General features: G+C 41.9%; 1 protein-coding gene across 1 annotated transcript in view; it reads right to left on the bottom strand.

Moving 5' to 3' along the window:
* LOC118011693 (transmembrane 9 superfamily member 2-like) overlaps positions 1 to 19719 on the bottom strand; it is a 77249-nt gene that overhangs the window by 656 nt on the left and 56874 nt on the right. The window contains exons 13-16 of the mRNA XM_035006550.1: positions 17744 to 17903; positions 16685 to 16833; positions 14855 to 14966; positions 12055 to 12226 (exon numbers count right to left, since the gene is read on the bottom strand). Of these exons, the coding sequence (XP_034862441.1) occupies positions 12055 to 12226; positions 14855 to 14966; positions 16685 to 16833; positions 17744 to 17903 (593 nt within the window). The remainder of the gene's footprint in view (positions 1 to 12054; positions 12227 to 14854; positions 14967 to 16684; positions 16834 to 17743; positions 17904 to 19719) is intronic.

Raw genomic sequence — 19719 nt, 5'->3', positions numbered from 1 at the left:
GGTCATGATCTCAGGGTCCTGGGATTGAGTCCCACATAGGGCTCCCTGCTCAGTGGGGAGCCTGCTTCTCCCTTTCCCTCTGCCTTCCCTTCCCCGGCTTGTGCTCTCTCTCTCTCTCAAATAAATAATAAAATCTCAAAAAAAAAAAAAATGAAATGACCCCATAGAAGAAAAAAATTACATGCAAAAAAGGTGTTTAAAATACTATGATTTATAATATTGAAAAATTACAAACCAAATGCCCCCCAATAGGTGACTTAGCTAAATGATGGACTAAGTGCTCAATGAAATAAGATAGTCATCAAAAATGACAAATTTAAAGACTATACAGCAGCATGGAACAATCTTTATAATATGGTGTTAGGTAACCCAGATTGTAACTCACCAGTGTGAACACTGTATACACCATGCACTAGATACAGCAGAGCATGGACCAAAGAAGATACCTTTATATGTAGGATGATACAATTCTGGGCAAATTTTTCTTTAACATAGGATTTCATCGATGTTCATGTTATAAAAACAATTCTCATATGATATTACGGTTCAGTAACTCAAAGAAAACTCTAATAGGAGTTTTCTTTTCCAGATCCTATAATCTAATAGGGTAACTCAAGACAATTCAATCATCTAGCAAAACATGTTAATCACAGAAGGCTTTAGGCAGGGTTTGGTCCCTTTTTCTTTGCCAGTTTCCAAGCTATCCAATATACCATCATGCCACCTCCCTCCCACCCTTCAAAGCTCCTTGTCAGGAGTCAGTGTGGTATAGTGATTAAGACCATGCATGGGCTCTGGGAGTGAGCCCCAGAATCTGCTCTGTTGGTTACTAGCTGTCTGATCTGGGCAAGTGATAATCTTGCCAAACCTCCATTTTCTCAGCCGAAAAATGGGGATGATAATACCTATTCCCATTTTAAGCTTCCTTTTCTGAATCCAACAACTTCAAAGGTTCAGGAGATGACAATGTGTAGCTAACACATGTCTCTGAATTTAAGACATTCCTGATTTCAATTTGCTGCATATTATCCCCGTACACTACTAAAATGTCTATGAATTCTCAAACTTTTTGATGCTCGACTTACAATACTCAAATTGTCTCCTACCCGAAACACAAAGCTCCATCAACTCTCACACTGTTCTGATAGGCAGCTAAGTCAGCTGACTCTGGAGTCAGGCAGACACTTAGCTATAGGATATAGAGCAAGCTACCCATCTCTGTTCCTCCTTAGTGAAAAGGAATTCTATCCCCCACCCAACTAACAGGATTGACCTGAGAGAAAAAGGTAAGATACATTAGGGTGCCCGTCAGAGGAGGTACTCAAGAAATGAGAGCTAGCATTCGTGTCCTGATCTGGGGCTTGAAAAATATAGTCACATGGGGCTTATTTGACTAGTGTGGTAGTCCTCAACATTGCCTGTACCCTGGAATCATCTAGGAAGATTTAACAGCTACTATTGCCTGGGTCACATCCCCCAGATGTAATTGATCTGGGATGCAGCCTCAGTACCAAGATTTTTAAAATCTCCCCAGGTGATTCTAACATGCAACCAGGGTTTCAGAGCCTCTGGTCTAGCCTGCCTTTTTGTCCCCCTCTCCCTCCCTCCCTCCCTCCCTCCCTCCCTCCCTCCCTTCCTTCCTATAAACAAACATCATTAAGTATAAAGAGAGGTGGGGAAATTTCTCTTCTAAGGGCCACTGAACCATACAATTGAAAAGCAACTTAAAGGATCTGGAAAATGGAAATATTTTTTTCTACAACCCAATTGCTTGTACTACAATTTGCGGGTAGAAAAACAGAGATGGGCCAAAAAGGGAGAGAATGGTCACTTTGGTGTCTCTGTCTACTTTTGCCTCAGGTCAGAGAAAATACTAAACCAGTACTAGAAATGTCCTAGTTTCTTTCTAAGCTTCATAACCTTTTATCATTAGGTCAGGTGATACAGGATCTTGATGAGGCAGTCCAAGCCAAGCAGAGAAGCCCATTTTTCCCCTTGTCCTGGCCCTAATTGCAATTCTATAAGGTAAAGAATGCACAGCCTGATCCTGGGACTGCTTTCCAATACACATTTCTTCTGAGGCTTTCCCAAAGTAGTCATTATATATGCACACTTGAAAAAGAAGAAGAAACTAGCTAAATAAAACATTTTGAAAGTCTACCGCATTCTACTTGATAGGATCAAACCTTTAAAGAGTCTTTCCACAGCCACTGTGGGGGCTATATTCCAATACACATTAATCTCAGAATTTGCACCAGTAAGACATGCAGGGAAAAGGTTTTCTTAAATTTGGAATGAAAGCCATTACACAAAGGAACAAAGAGAAAGCTTGTTTGGAGAAAAGAGTCTTGGGGGCCTTGACTCCCTTCGGCCATATTTGATTCAGTATTCATGAAGCACTTTCTCTGGGCCTGGCCCTTGCTGGGTGGGTAATGAGGAGGACAGAACAGGGCTCTTGTAGGGAACGATCTCAGGTGATGGCTATCCTACACATCTCCACTGACAAAGACATCACATTCTCTTCATCTCTCATCTAGAAAACTCTCTCGGCTCACCTCTACCTCCAGTCTCTCTCTCTAATCCATCCTGCACTTGGTCAGAGTGACTGTGAGATTTCCAAAGCACAAATTATAGTCATGCCTCTACTTGCAAACCTTTAATAGCTCCCCATGGCAAAAGCACTCAAACCCCTGAGTGTATCAGAAACCTTTTAAGCTGTTAAAAATAAACATCAGCAAGGATTCTGATTCAGGGCTTCGGGATGGGCCCTGGGCATCCGCTGTATTGGTTTTCAATCATTTCCACAAATGAATGCGAAGCACGCCCACATTGGTGTCGGCTCATAAGGCCCTCCAGGACGGGGCCCCAGCCTCCTCCTTTAGGACTTGTTCCTGTCACTCCGTGCCTTAAAATTTCAAACTCCAGCAGCCCCAAATTACCTACAGATCTCCCCATACCATGCCTTGCTCAACCTGTCAATTCCACCTTCAAACTGTAAGACTCAGTCTTCCCTCAAGGAAGTTCTATCACGTTCTCCAGCAGAGCTTTTTCTGACCTCCTTCACCCTCCCCATGCCGGGGCCTGGCGCCCCTGTTCACTGCTTTCACAAAACCCTGAGCTTCATTTTTAGGCTCCTTGCCACAATGCGTGGAATGATCTGTTTATTTTTTTTTTAAGATTTTACTTATCTAGGGCACCTAGGTGGCTCAGTTGGTTAAGCGACTGCCTTCCACTCAGGTCATGATCCTGGAGTCCCAGGATCAAGCCCTGCATCGGGCTCCCTACTCAGCAGGGAGTCTGCTTCTCCCTCTGGCCCTCCCCCCTCTCATGCTCTCTCTCTCATTCTCTCTCTCAAATAAATAAATACAATCTTTAAAAAAAAAAAAGATTTTACTTATCTATTTGAAAGAGAGAGCGCATGGCAGGGGGAGAGGCAGAGGGAGAAGCAGGCTCCCCGCTGAGCAGGGAGCCCGACATGAGGCTCGATCCCAGGACCCTGAGATGGTGACATGAGCCAAAGGCAGACGCTTAACTGACTGAGCCACCCAGGCACCCCGGAATGATCTGTTTAGAGGCCTTCTCTCACCAGACTATAGCTGTGAGGCTAGGGGTTAAGGCTTACTCAGTTTTGTACCCCCAGTGCTTAGCATGGTGTTGAGCACGTTGTAGGCAGATGACAAAGTTTAAACTGGTCTGGATAAACTGCATAGCAATGTAAGCTCCCTGAGGATAGAAACCTTTATCCCTTCATATGAAGGTTTATTCACTGCCAAAGCCCCGGCTTCTAGGGCTAGTGCCTGACACACAGTAGGTATTCAATATATACTTCTTGAATGAATGGCAAGAATTTGGAGAGGGCATCACAGAGAAGGTCCTCTAAAGTTGGACTCTGAGGTATTTGAGGATGGGAGACAGGTATTCCAGACAGAGCGAAAAGTACCCATAAAGGCCTGGAACAATTAAACCCTGACAGTTGTAAGAAACAGTGAGAACCATGGCAGAAGGATTGGGACATTAAGGGTGTATGACCGAAGAATTAAGGAAACATCAGGTGTCTGGCTGGCTCAGTTGGAAGAGCACATGACTCTTGATCTCGGGGTCATGAGTTCAAGCCCCATGTTGAGCATAGAGATTACTTAAAAATAAAGAAACTGAAAATATTCTTTAAAATATTAAAAGAAAAAATAGAATTAAGGGAATATCAAAGAAAGCATATAGGAGAAAAGACTGCAAAAGTAGGTGAGAGCCAGGGAGTGAATGCTAAGAAGTTGGGATTTGATTAAGCAGGCGGGGCGGGGGGGGGGGGGGCAGTGACGATACATAAGCCAGAGCATAAGATGACCAAATTTCTATTTCGTGACAATGACAACGATGATGATAATAATGATGAGGACGATATCTGTTGTTTACTAAAAATTTCTATGCCTGGCTCTGGGTTAAGTGCTTACACGTGCGATCAGTTTGAGTCGAAGTCTCTGAGCTAAGTACTAGGATTCTCCCCATTCTATAAGGAAAGAGGGGCTCAGAGAGTCTGTTGACTTGCCTTACAACACCCAGCCAATAAGCGATTCAGCTGGGACTCAAAGCCAAGTCTTTGTTCTAGGATAGGGAGATTAATACGGGCTGAGGTGACCACGAACTGCTTTGTGCAGAAAGACCACGGAGAACGAGCAGCAGTTGGACAGGAAAAGCCTGGCGTGTCGGGAGTAGAAACCAATTCAGGTATGAGATGCTAGAGAGTGTAAACCACACAGTACAAGAATATGCCAGAGAATGCAGGTTCTGCTTCCCGCCAGGAAAAGCGAGGCTTCCCTTCCTCTGAAAAGTTTTAGCAGGCTACTCAAAACTAGAAGAACACTGGCTACTGGAGGACCCAGAGTTAGAGTAGGTGTGTAGCTAGTTGCACTGGGAAAAACAATGGGAGCCCCAGTTTTCCATACCCTCAAGAGAGAGGACTCTGTCCTGCTCATTCCTACAGCACCTGGCATGTGGATCCATAAATGTAAATTGAAACCAAAATGAGCTGGGCTTGAAGAAGTAATGAGGAAAAACTGGAAGAATGTGCCTCCATTTTCTGAAAGAAGGGTCAAAAGGGTATGGGAAAGACTGAGATATTGTTTCCATCATCTTATTCCTGAGGGCGATATTGTGCTCTTAGATGCGCCAATCTTAGCTCTCCCAATTCAGAGCAGTCCACCTGATCAAACAGAGGACCACAGAGGAGATTCCACAGGCATTCTCTGGTTGTTGGCTTGGCCTCAGCTCAAGGAAAGTGCCTCTCTCTTGAGGAGGACATGGAGAGTTGTAGTTAAGAGAATGAGCTTTGGAGTCAGACCAACCTGGGTTCGACTGAATCAGAGCTCCAACACTTACTAGCTGAGTGACCTCAAACAAGTCACTTAATCTCAGTTTCCTCATCCATACAATGGCAGTAATATGACTTAACATCTCATGCTAATTAGACAATTAGGTGAAAAGTGAGATAAATACATGCAAATAGTTGGCACGAAGTCAATTCAACAAAAACCAGATAGTATTAGATCTATGTTTCCATATTCCCTCTTAACACATTGCCAAGCCCATAGAAGCTTAATAAATATTTGTTGGGTGATTAACAATTAGCATTAATATATCTTTATCCCTTTTTGATCTTTTACCCTTTAGAACTTTTTTTTTAGATTATTTATTTATTTATTTATTTGCCAGAGAGAGAGAGAGCGCACAAGCAGGGGGAGCGGCAGGCAGAGGGAGAGGGAGAAGCAGGCTCCCTCTGAGCGGGGAGCCCAAGGTGGGGCTTGGGCTTGATCCCAGGACTCTGGGATCATAACCTGAGCCAAAGGCAGACACTTAACCGACCGAGCCAGCCAGGTGCCCGAGAACTGAAATTTTTAATAAGGCAGAGACAAGTCGGTATAGTAAAACACGAAAGGCCCAATATGGCTAACATTTGTGCATTGAGGTAATTGGCCTTTTCCTTCAGTGTATTTCATGTTACACTGTGTGAGAACATGGATTCTTCACTTTAATTTAGTGATAAAATATTACACAGTAGACATTCTCAAAACATATTGAGCTTCATTAGGTTCTTTTTAATGAATAAAAATATATTCAAAGCACAGACACTTAGTGAGAAAGCTACCAGTAAAGCACTCGGCACTTGGCTAATACTTCTTCTGGGTCTTAAAAGCTCCTGGTACCAAACTGGCTTCAATCACCACACAGTGATTGGTGATTCAGAGTCTCAGATTCTAAACATAATCTTGATTTTTGAGACAATCAAAACTGTATTTTGGGGGCACCTGGGTGGCTCAGTCGTTAAGCGTCTGCCTTCGGCTCAGGTTACGATCCCAGGGTCCTGGGATCGAGCCCCGCATCGGGCTCCCTGCTCGCCGGGAAGCCTGCTTCTCCCTCTCCCACTCCCCCTGCTTGTGTTCCCTCTCTCGCTGTGTCTCTCTCTGTCAAATAAATAAAAATAAAATCTTTAAAAAAACAAAAACAAAACTGTATTTTGAAAATAGCATTAACTCCTAAGGAAAAGTAAGGTTTGAAAATAGTTCACTCTAGGGCGCCTGGGTGGCTCAGATGGTTAAGCGTCTGCCTTCGGCTCAGGTCATGATCTCAGGGTCCTGGGATTGAGTCCCGCATCGGGTTCCCTGCTCAGTGCAGAGCCTGCTCCTCCCTCTCCCTCTGCCACTCCCTCTGCTTGTGCTCTTCTGTCTATCTCTCTGTCAAAATAAATAAATAAAATCTTTAAAAAAAAAAAAAGAAAATAGTTCACTCTAGACCAGGGTTTCATAACAGTGGTACTACTGATGTTTTGGGCCAGATAATTCTATTTTGTAGAGGGTTGTTCTGCACACAGTAGGGTGGTCAGCAGAATTCCTGGCCTCTACCCACTAGATGTCTCTAGCACCCTTCCAGTCATGACAATTAAAAACGTGTCCACATATTGCTAAATGTTCCCTAGGGAGCAAATTCACCCCTGGCTGAGAAACACTGCTCTAGAATAATAGACTGTGGCTAAATAATAGACCTTGGCTAAATGCAAACATTTTTCATTGCTTGCTTAAAATATACATCATCACATAAAAGATTTCAAGGTTTACATTAGGCTATAAATGCCATTATTATAATACAACATAGCACTTTAGACTTTTAAAGAAGGAATCCTAAGTGTTAGATCTTAATTGGTTATTGTGATTTTATATCCTTCCTATCAAAATCTACAAAACTACATTATTTCAAGTCATTTTCTTAAGACTTTAACTCATTTGGGGCACCTGGCTGGTTCAGTCAGTACAGCCTGACTCTTGATCTTGGGGTTGTAACAGAGATTACTTAAAAATAAAATTTAAAAAAAGACTTTAACTCATTTATTGATACCTAAAACAAAACTTGATGCAAATAAAAATCACTAACTATCCTCCAAGTATCCATAAGTGAACCATCAATCGAGACCAAGTATCCATAAGTGAACCATCAATGAGCATCCATTAGAAATCAGAGGAAAACAATCAAATTGGAAGACAGCATAGCCTAGTTGGTAATACACAGACTTAGTTTCTTTTTTAACTAGCTTAACCAGATGATAAACTAGTTTTTTAAAACCAGTTAAGATTTGGGGCAAGTCACCCACACTTAACTGAAATTTATTTATCTTAGTCTATACAATACAAGGTTTCCGTCCTGGTACCCTCTGGTGATATTGTTGATATATTGTGGCTTATCTTTCCTCTCCCTGTCCCTTGAATCCTAAGTCGACATGTTGTTTACACATCTGTAAGTGTGCCACCAACTAAAAATTGGGTAGAGGAACACCAGCCACAATGCACATCACTTCCTTTGGCTCAAAAAATGAGAGGAAGAAAACAATGGGATGCCATTTTAGACATACCGTGTTAACAAAAAAGAAAACCACTTTTGGGGTTTTGTTTTGTTTGTTCAAAAATAATACTCAGTGCCAGCCAAGGTTGTGGGGAAACCAATACACTGTGCTAATGGCAGAAAAGCATAAAGAATCATAAAAATATTCATGCTTTTTGACCCTGCTATCCCATTTCACAGACTGTCTTAAGGAAATAATTCAAAACAGAAAAAACAAGTTCGATAGGCAAGAAATGGTTAAATAATCTGCTCAATAGATTAAGCAGCCTTACAAATGATAAATATAAAGGATTCATAGTTGGGGCACCTGGCTGGCTCAGTCGGAAGGGCGTGTGACTCTTGATCTCAGGATCGTGAGTTTGAGCCCCATGTTGGGTGTAGAGATTAAATTTTTTAAAAAAATAAGTAAAAATAAAGGATTTGTAGCAACATGGAAATATACTTAGTATATAAATAGTCTTCCCTACAGTCACAATACTCAATATTGAAAGATGACAGCTGTGAAGTCTTATCCTTCTGCTGTGATGACACAGATGAATCCAAATACCAAAGACAATGTGGTGACCACAAGGAAGAGCTTTGGATGAATGCATAATTATTCTAAATGAGTGTGAAACTCCTCGGCATTTTTAACATGAGTGGATATTGCTAATTTTCAAGTTGCCATTTAAAAAAAAAAAACCCTCTCAGAAGCATTTGTCTACAGCAAGAAAGAGTAATCAGCAATTAATAACTGTACCTTTGTGTACATCCATATTCTCAAGACTAATGATTTAATTAAGGATGTCTTCCTCAAAAGTGAAACATGACCATAAGCAATAAGCCTCACTTCCTGCTGTGAACCTCAAAATGTAATGATGATGAAAAAATACATATGACAGGAAAAAATATATAATGATGAAATGTAAAGAGATGCCATTTAAGGGTCTATAAGCAGACAGGGCTTCTTAAAGAACAGTTCTAGAAAACAGATACCAAAAACACTTCATGGGATGCCCGGATGGCTCAGTCGGTTGAGTGTCCGACTCTTGATTTTGGCTCAGGTCATGATCTCGGGGTTGTGGGATCAAGTCCCCACCCCCCAAAATTGGGCTCTGCACTCAGTGGGGCGTCTGCTTCTCCCTCTCCCTCCCCCTCTGCCCCTTCCCTCCATACTAGGTCTCTCTAAAATAAACAAACACATCAAAGATGGAAAGAAATTAAAATGAGTCAGTCTTGGGAAAGGAAGCACTACACTCACTGGAGTTGGCGTGTTGAGTTGGCAGTGCCAATGGGACAGGCAAATGTTCAGAATCTAACTGCATAGACTTAGGAGCTGTCAGCATTGAGGAGGTAGATGAAGCCATGGGACTGGATGAGCTCTGAAACGGGGAGGGTACAAAGAGGGGCCTGAAATGCTAAAGACTGAACCTTGTATAAAGGCTAGAGGTAGGTGACAGCAAGAGGAAGGGAGGTACAAGGAGAATGATGCAAATTACATTGAGAGAGTTTCACAGAATAGGTGCTGAGTAGTCAGCTGCAGAAGCCAAGGAGGGTGAAGGCTAGGGAAAGGCCATTTGATCTGGCAAGGGATCACTGGGAACCTTCAAGAGTCAGTATTCAGGAGGGGCGCCTGGGTGGCTCAGTCGTTAAGTGTCTACCTTCGGCTCAGGTCATGATCCCAGTGTCCTGGGATCGAGCCCCACATCAGGCTCCCTGCTCAGCGGGAAGCCTGCTTCTCCCTCTCCCACTCCCCCTGCTTGTGTTCCCTCTCTTGCTGTGTCTCTCTCTGTCGAGTAAATAAATAAAATCTTAAAAAAAAAAAAAAAGATTTAAGAGTCAGTATTCAGGAGCACCTGGGTGGCTCAGTTGGCTAAGTGTCTGCCTTCGACTCAGGTCATGATCTCGGGGTCCTGGGATCGAGCCCCACATCGGGCTCCTTGCTCACCAGGGCCTGCTTCTCTCCCTCTGCTGCTCCCCTGCTGCTTGTGTGCTCTCACTCTTGCTCTCTCTCAAATAAATAAATAAATAAAATCTTTAAAAAAGAAAACAATCCTAGTATTAAAAAAAAAAGTCAGTATTCAGTGGAGTGTGACAGAAGAGACGACAAGTGGTGCAGCCAACCAATGGGAGAAGATTTCTATCAGCAATGTGACCATTCAGCATTCCATCTACCTTCTGAAAGAAGCTGTTGTCATATAAGACTCTCAGAAAAAAGCAACCTGAGTCAAAGTGCTAGGTATTGAAGAAAACAGAAGCCTGAAATTACTGTGTGAGACACATCCAACTGCACATCACCCAAATATAAAAGCCAGTCAGTCACTGGGGGAGAAATCCAAAACAAAAGACATGAGGGGTGTAGACAAGGTCTACACACAGCAACGTGGAGGAACCTCACCAACAATACCAAGGAAAAGAAAGCAGACGTAAAAGAGTACATCCTGTAGGATTCCATTTATGCACAATTCAAAAACAGGCCAAGTTTGGGACGCCTGGGTGGCTCAGTTGGTTAAGCGTCTGCCTTCGGCTCAGGTCATGATCCCAGGGTCCTGGGATCGAGCCCCACATCGGGCTCCCTGCTCCTTGGGAGCCTGTTTCTCCCTCTGCCTCTGTCTCTTTCTCTCTCTGTCTCTCATGAATAAATAAATAAAATCTTTAAAAAAAAAAAAAAAAAAACAGGCCAAGTTAATCCATGATGCTAGGTGTCAGGGGAGTGGCTGCCTTTGGGGAAGGTGAGTAGAGAGAAGTGGCTTCCAGGGCACTGATCATGTACTGTTCATTGACACCAGCAATAGTTACAAAAGTGGGTTCACTTTGCGATAACTCATCGAGCTGTATGTGTATGGTGTATGTTGTGTGCACTTCTCTGTATGCATATTTTAAATACAAAGTTAGAAAAACCGCAAAACACATGAAAAGCCTGGTTAGACTAGGATGGTGAGACATTCTCAGGCCTTCAGTTTTAAATAGAAAGTCTGGTGGCTGAGAGATGTGAGGAGTCCAGCATAGTCTTCTGTGTACTGAGGAGTTAAGACTGGCAGTTTATAGGTAATACAATATTAAACAAGGAGACCCACCAAGATGCCTTGGTTTCTCAGGTAAGGAGACACCAAGACAAGACACTTGTCTTAAGGCTTTGATTTCTGACAAATTTCCATAGTTGATTTTTACGTATCTATTGAACCTGAGAGTTAAAATCAGAGAATACTTGAAATTTGCCCAAGTGATGTAGATAAGTCATGTGACTTGAGCAAAAACCAGAACTTAAAAGTGAGGCAGGTAGAGGGGCGCCTGGCTGGCTCAGTTGGTAGAGCATAGGACTCTTGATCTCAGGGTTGTGAGTTCAAGCTCCACGTTGGGTGTAGAGATTACTTAAAAATAAAATCTTAAGGGCGCCTGGGTGGCTCAGTTGGTTAAGCGACTGCTTTCAGCTCGGGTCATGATCCTGGAGTCCCGGGATCGAGTCCCGCATCGGGCTCCCTGCTCGGCGGGGAGCCTGCTTCTCCCTCTGACCCTCCCCCCCTCATGTGCTCTCTCTCTCATTCTGTCTCAAAAATAAAAAATAAAAAAATAAAATAAAATAAAATAAAATAAAATCTTAAAAAAAAAAAAGTGAGGCAGATAGAATGGAAAGCTGCCTCACTCGTCCTGAAAAGGGTTCCAAGCTCTCCAACTTCCTTATTTCTCTAACTGAATCATTTTATAAACCACTCCATTTTGCCACCTTTATGGCTTTAAGCATTAATCTAAACAAGAGTTGCCATCACATCTTGAACCCAAATAACAACCCCAAATGAATAATCCTGAGAAGTCTACATCTTGTCCCTCGCATCTAATTGCTTATATGACTACACATTTACTTAATCTATTTTTGCTAATTTAAAAGTTATTCAAGCCAGTTAATGTTTATGCTTGGAGGCTATTCAAAGGTGATTACACATAACCCTTTCTGTGCTTTGGAACACATCCCTACTGTTTAAAAACATTCACAAGGGACAACCTTGGAGCTAAGTACATAAGGTCCCTCCAGTTCCCCAGGCTTTGCAATCTTTTATCCCCAAAGCATAAAAATGAACATGATGACTTTGTTCCCTATTCCTTCCATTAATTGTTAATTGATGCTTATTACATTATGGCTATCTCCAAGTCTCTTCAGAGAGTCTGAAATGCATGAAGTAACTCTGTGGTTACCTGTGAAAAGGAAGAAAATCAAGACCATGACCATTGTGTACCCAAAGTACAAAATGCTGCTTGCAATGCCCACGATCTGAAGTTTGGCAAAGAAGTAATGAACTGCATATATGAAAAGGTAAACAGCTGTAAAACTGCTGGTAAAAAAGGCTCTCCAGCACCAATGATAATCCTGCAAAAAAGAAATAGCAAAAACAACTTTTTAGGTGAAATCTAACTATAAATGGGTTACGAATTATTGTCCTAAAATAGGCTTCATTAGATTATGCAGTAAAAGAAATAAAAGAGGAAGTTTTATAAGAAATTCAATGTGGGGGGCGCCTGGGTGGCTCAGTTGGTGAAGTGCCTGTCTTCAGCTCAGGTCATGATCCCAGGGTCCTGGGATCGAGCCCCCGCATCCGGCTCCCTGCTCAGCGGGAAGCCTGTTTCTCCCTCTCCCGTTCCCCCTGCTTGTGTTCCCTCTCTCGCTGTGTCTCTCTCTGTCAAATAAATTAATTTTTAAAAATCTTTTTTTAAAAAGAAATTCAATGTGGTATACACTGTCTGACTAATGTACGTCTGCTTGGAATGCCTTAACATGTATAAACTCTTTGTTTCCAGAGAGATCATGTGTGCCCTCAGGGTCTGCACTTGTAATGCACGCATCCTTTCTATCAGGAGCATCCTTTCTATTGGGACGCTGCCTCAGCCTTAGAAGGTTTTCCGGTCAGCTTCAATTTACTGGCCAGAGCTGCCTCAGGCTAGGTAGGAAAAGATTAGTACAGAAACTTCAGATAGAGCTTTATAGCGAATGCGATTTGTTTTACCCAGCTGAATTTGGGACCCAGGGAGGCATGACTGAGGTCAATACGCAAGTTCTGCGTATTCTACGGGCTCCTGATGATGCTAATTTTACTGTAGGGGCACCTGGCTGGCTCAGTGGGGAGAGCATGCGATTCTTGATCTCAAGGTTGAATTCAAGCCCCACACTGGGCGGTGGAGCCTACTTAAAAAAAAAAAAAAAAAAAGATGGGGCGCCTGGGTGGCTCAGTTGGTTAAGCATCTGCCTTCAGCTCAGGTCATGATCCCAGGGTCCTGGGATCGAGCCCCACATCAGGCTCCCTGCTCAGCAGGGAGTCTGTTTCTCCCTCTGTCCCCTGCTCATGCTCTCTCTCTCAAATAAATAAAAATTTTTAAAAAAATTTTTTAAAAAGACAGAAAAAAAATTTTACTGTAAAGGCACTGTGGTCGAGGGTCAAGGAGACCTACAGTACAGAAAAGAGTTAACATAGCAGGTCTGAAGTTACTATCTTTAGAAGGGTCTGCTTGCAAGGTTGGCCCTTGGCTTACATCTGGGAATTTGGCATTTAATCATTCCCTGACTGATAAGACTGGTTTGCTATACCTAGACTGTACAAACAATGTGATTTATGATGAGCACTTGCTTTCCTTTTGGGAGTCTGGAATTTTTGTAGTTGCTAGGCAGAGGGTGCCTATATGACTATCTCCTAATGAAGACCTTGGATGCAGAGTCTCTAATGGGCTTCCCTGGGCACAAACATCACATATCTATTACTATACTTTTTACTGCTGGACAAAGGAGCACAACTGATGTATCCTCTCGTGGAAAAGAGAAAGCATAGGAAGACTGTATGTAGATTTCTCCAGACTCCACCTGTGTCTTCTCCCCTTGCTGATTCTGTTATGTATCCTTTGGCTATAATAGGCCCTAGCCATGCATACATCTTTATGCTGAGTCCCATAAGTCCTTCCAGTAAGCTGCCAAATATGTGGGTGGTCTTGGGAGCCTCCAAAACATTTCTTTTTTTTTTTTTAACTAGGCTCCAGTGGGGCTTGAACTCATGACCCTGATATCAAAACCTGAGCTGAGATCAAGAGTCAGATGCTTAACTGCCTGAGCCACCCAGGCACCCCATCTAAGAAATAGAAATATACACATCATATGCCTATGAAAATGCTCTCAGACATCATGTATACGATAACCATTCCCTAAACTCTCTATTGTCACCTTTAGAGAGTGACATTTAACTACCAAAACAAGAAGGATGTAGGGGATTTATGAAAATAATGTTCACTACCACCTTAATTATCCAGAATGACATCAGAAAAAAAAATGGGGGTGGAGTGGGGTAAACAGAACTATTTATGTCCATGGTAACCAAAAGGCATGAAATGAAAATAAGAGAAAGGGCCTTTAGCAGCAATCTCAAACCCATAAAACACAATGCTGGCCTAAGCGGAGAAAATTTTAATTGTTAAAAAAAAAAAGCTACATTGAACCAGATCTTTTATATGTCCAAATATCAAATCAGTTCCCTATATTTTTCTATGTTAACTGAATATTATGCAGCAATTATAGTAACTAGCCAGAGAGAAATTGCTTTCTGTTTAAATTTTCCATCAAAGTCGCATTAACTTGATAGCTGCATCAAAATCAAAATGTGTCATCAGGAAAACACAATATAAAACTGATCCCTGGGCACCTGGATGGCTCAGTTGGTTAAGCGACTGCCTTCGGCTCAGGTCATGATCCTGGAGACCCGGGATCGAGTCCCGCATCGGGCTCCCTGCTCGGCGGGGAGTCTGCTTCTCCCTCTGACCCTCCCCCCTCTCATGTGCTCTCTCTCTCATTCTCTCTCTCTCAAATAAATAAATAAAATCTTAAAAAAAAAAAAACTGATCCCACATTCTAGAAACCATGCAGTTAACAGTTGTTTCAATTCCTTTCTCAACACAGGCTTCTAATTCCAATAACACGAGTTTTGGAAGCACGAGATACATTCGTTTCTTAGGTCTTTACCTCAGCGCACAAATGGAAATAACACAGCAAAACTGTAGCTTCTGAACAGGTAATCAAGAGAATTATAAAGACCAAGAAAAGGAAGCCAAACATGAAGTACATCTGATGAGACCTGAAAATAAAAATGACAGCTTTAAAATTAACTTCACAGTACACAGAAAGCCCAATCCAAATCCATACAAGAGACGGCCACACTTCTCAAGCCTTAGCAACTCATTCCAAACCTTCATCTATCCATCCAGTATCCAAAAGATACTCCCTGACCTGTGTGGCTTCAGAGTTCTGCCTGATCTTGTCCAGGTCGTATCTGTGTGGCTACTTACCCATAATTCTCTGCTCACATCATTCAGTATTCAGTTGAGACCCATCAGTATCTCTGTCATTTTCTTTAGGCACATTTTAAACCGTGCTTTCTTTTTAGCAATGGAAGGTGGTAAGTGCAAAAATGCCAGCGACTACGTTATATAACACAAAACCACAGAATCAAATACTGCCTTGCCTTTGAAGCTCTATTGACAGGCAGCCTCCCCCAATAGGTCTATTTGATAGAATATATATATATACTTTCAGATGTGCATCTTCTTAAAGCTCTGTGTGTGGATTACATTTCTGCCAGACTTTGGAGGAACAAAGTCATTTCTTTCATTATTACAGAGCCGAGCTGACTAAATTGGGATGAGCAATTTTAAAAGCCTCCTAAAGAAAAGAAACTGAGGAACCAATCGATACCCCATTTTAAAATCTCCTGCAGAATGTATCCCTGGGCACAAGGGCGAGGGATGGGGCTTGGGGAAAATCATCTCTGTAGATAATGAACATATACAAAGTTGCATACAGCAAGCACACTCTGTTTCATTGAAATAAAACTTGTCTGAAGACTCTTCTAGTTTTCACTTGAAAATTATTTTCCCATCAAAAACATCTGGAAAATGCGGTTACTATAATCTATTTTGCAGCAGGTTAAATATTTAGTTGCTGACAAGGTAACAAACTTTATTGCTTATCTTTTAAACAAATTTGGCACAATGCTGTTTAAAAGGTGAGCAATTAATGTGCATGATTAAGCCTAACTTTTGAGGACTTGAAAGCTGTGTCTGAAAGACTGCTTTGGGACAAAAGCATTCTAAACACACACAGCTGGCTACTGCCTTGGATTTTAGGGGGACTTTGCCCCATCTCCAAAACTCCCTCTGCAGCACCACCCCACTCGACCCGCCCCTGAAACGAGAATGCAGTCAAGAATCAGGAATTAAGAAAAAAAACAAATAGAAAGAGGAACACTGTAAGGAGCAGGCATGCTGACAACAGAGCTAACAGCTGACAGACAGGAGAGCAGAAAAATATTACTTACAGCTCAGGACAGATGAAGACCCAGAGTCAGTGGTCTTCAAAGTATTTTTAGCAGAGGAACTCTGAAATCTTGCATGGAAGGTCAGTACAGAAAAGAGAGATACATCAGGGCTGCCTCTTCTCATCTTTAGGCGCCTCCTTCCAAGGGACACCCCTGCCCCACCCCCTGCAAAGGCTCAGAGTAGTACAGTGTGAGCCAACTTTCTAAGTCATCTGGAAAGGCTTAAAAAGAGGTTATTACTTTTTAAAAAGGAAACCTGCATAGAAATTTCCATCAAAAAGTGTCTTGAAAAACTTGTGAATTAAGTTCCCTAGGAAATTCCCCTGGGGTCAGATTGCCATTTCCTGGATTAAAAAGCATGGGGGGGGGGGATGTCAAATGAAGTTTTACCATACCAGAATTTAACCTCCTTGAAATACAGGAAAATTAATTGATCAACAATTAAGATTTTTTTGAGATTATGAAGATCCAATACTCACCAGATACTGTTCAGAATGAAAAAGAGTTGAATAAGAATACAGCCAAAAGGTAAAATGCCACCGATTATGATGCCAAAAAGTGGTCTGGTGAAGAAATTCTGCTGAGGAATATGACGGGGAATCTGGTTTGTGCGAACTGGATGCTTAAACTGCTCGAAAAGAAATCAAGTGAAAATCAGAATGAATGAAATTGAGGTGAATTTATATACATATAATCACAACACAGAATCCTGAATCGGAACATGACATGGAACACTTCCAAGAGCAGTCATGTGGGCAGAGCCTAGACCACTGTGTGATAGAAATATAATACAAGCCATATATGCAGTTTTAAAGCTTTTAGAAGCTGCATTTTTAAAAGTGAAAAGAAATAGGCAACATCGGGGCACCTGGGTGGCTCAGTCACTTAAGCATCTGCCTTCAGCTCAGGTCATGATCCCTGGGTCTTAGGATCGAGCCCCGCATCGGGTTCCCTGCTCAGTATCCCCCCAACCCCACTCGTGCTCTCTCTCACTCTCTCAGAAATATAAATTAAAAAATTTTAAAAACAAATAGGCAGAATCAATTTATGAATACATTTCATCTAACACCTCCAAATATTATCAGTTAAATTTGTCATCAATATAAAAAGTATATATATATATATATAGAGAGAGAGAGAGAGAGAGAGAGAGAGAGAGAGAGAGTTCATATGACATCTTTATCCATTCATCTGCTGATGGGCATTTGGGCTCTTTCCATATGTTGGTAATTGTGGACGTTGTGCTATAAACACTGGGGTGTGGGTGCCCCTTTTGACAATATGTCCCTTTAATTTCATCCAACAGAGATAGACAGAAATATAAACAACCTATAAAGTGGGAAGTACATTAAATAGTGTCTTTTGAAGTATTACTGTGTTTCATTTTTAAAAATTTTTAAAAATATTTTATTCCAAAATGATTATCCTTTGTAGTTTTTGCCAATGGTACATTTCGCATTCCATATATAGTAATATACACATTGAGGTATTATTTCAGACATTAGTCAATTGCCAACAGCAGTATTTTACAAATTTACCTTTTTCTTGCTTCCAAAGTATGCACCCAAAAATGTTAATGGTACTGAAATTCCAAACCACATCGCAAGGATACCTATCAGGGTACCAAAGGAGATTGCAGCCGATGACCCTTCCACCCAAAGAATCAGGTTCATAAAGAAAAGGTCGACAAAGACGACACTAGGGAGAAAAAAACACCATCAGGAAACAATATGCTTTCAGGAAAATGTTATAATCATACTTGATGTGAATGTCAGAACATTCTTTTGGTGGGAAGGATATAATAAGTGACAAGGCTAAACCCTAGAAGAATATGAAGTCTCACTGTGGAAACCCAGCCACTGAGCCGGGGCTTAAACCCAATACCATATAATAAGGCAGCAGTTTATTATAAGACATCATTTCTACATCCTACTCATCTTCGCACCTCCAGAGTCTAGCAGAAAATAAGTAAGGTGTAGAGTAATATACCACGGAAAAACTCAATGTGCAATATAGGGAACACAATTAAGAACATGCATATACTGAAAACAGAATTCCAGACTGAAATGGGCTATGAGTCTCAAGTCCAACAAGTGTTCACTTAACACAAGAGCTTTAAATCAGTCACTCAAAATCAACAGGTCAGCTGCTGAATCTACTGGATAAATCACCAGGCAAGCCCAGCTATTGTGCCCCTATTGGTTCCAGATAAGCTTGGTCAAAGCTACAGGTGAATGTGGGTATGGATGTGAGTGCTTCTGAAAGCCTAAAAATGAGGGTGAAGAAGTGGGCAGAGGCTAGATTGTGGAAGGCCTTGAATGTCAGGGTAAGGAAGGTAGACTTGCTCCTGGCAGCATCAGGAGGCAGCTGAAGGGGTTTTACACTCAAAGCTCTGGGGTACACAGCGCAGCCTTCCAGGCAGATGAGTCTGCAGCATGGCGAAGGACAGCCCTAAGGGAAGAGAAACTAGAGACAAGGAGACCAGATACAAAGTGGTACGAATCTGTATAAGGTGGTGATGGTTAAAATGTAAATGATGTATATAAAAGACATGAAGCACTGAGAGACTTTTGGTTAAAGATGGCAGATTGAAATCACACATTTAGCTCTGCTGCCTCCTCAAAACTCCGATAAAATGATAGTAAAGGAACTTTAAAAGGGCACAAATACACAAGGATGGCGGATACAGGAGAGAAGACATTAGCAACAAATTTTGGAAAGCAAACAGCAGATGGACAAGTAGTAACTGAGTTAGTACAACTGGGAAAACTGTATCCCAAGTCATCTGTAGGAAAAGTTGAGAGGCCACTCAGGTTATACCACAGAACTCCAGAAAAGGTTCAGGGATATGTAGCGCCAGGTACCCCTGTGAGTGGGAGGGAAGGAGTGGCCAAAACCAGGACTGGTTGAAAGTCAGCGCAAGACACTCACAGACCTGCAGATTCCCTCCCCTACACCGCAGAGCCAAAGACCTTCCCTTCCGACCCCAGCAGAAGACTGGAGGGTCTAGCCTCTTAGAGAAGGTCCCTGCAGCTCAGAGGAAAACTCTAGAAAGGAAAATCTATGATTGACATCCACAAAGAGATTAGAAGAGCCACTGCAGCCATGAAACAAGATGACACTTTAAGGACTGGTGAGAAATAAAAGAGCTATTTGGAATTAGAAATACGACAAGGGGAATAAAAACCTCAGTAAAAGGGTTAGAACATAAAGCTAATAGTATGTCTTAGAAAGCAGTGTTAGGAGGAAGAGGATGAGGAGGAGGAGGAGAAGAAATGAAAACACCTTAAGTGCCCATCGAAACATGAGTGGATAAAGAAGTTGCAGTGTATATATACACTGGAATATTATTCAGCCTAAAAATGGAGGAAATCCTATCATTTGTGACAACATGGGTGGACTTTGAAGACATTATGTTAACTGAAATAAGAGAAAGACAAATACCATATGATCTCACTTACACGTATCTAAAGCAAAAACAAAAGCAACCCAAACTCGGGGCACCTGGGTGGCT

This window comes from Mirounga leonina, unplaced genomic scaffold (genome assembly GCF_011800145.1).
Source record: "Mirounga leonina isolate KUSES-001 unplaced genomic scaffold, KU_Mleo_1.0 Mir_101664, whole genome shotgun sequence".
Taxonomy (NCBI): domain Eukaryota; kingdom Metazoa; phylum Chordata; class Mammalia; order Carnivora; family Phocidae; genus Mirounga; species Mirounga leonina.
This window is presented reverse-complemented; position numbering and strand designations above follow the sequence as displayed.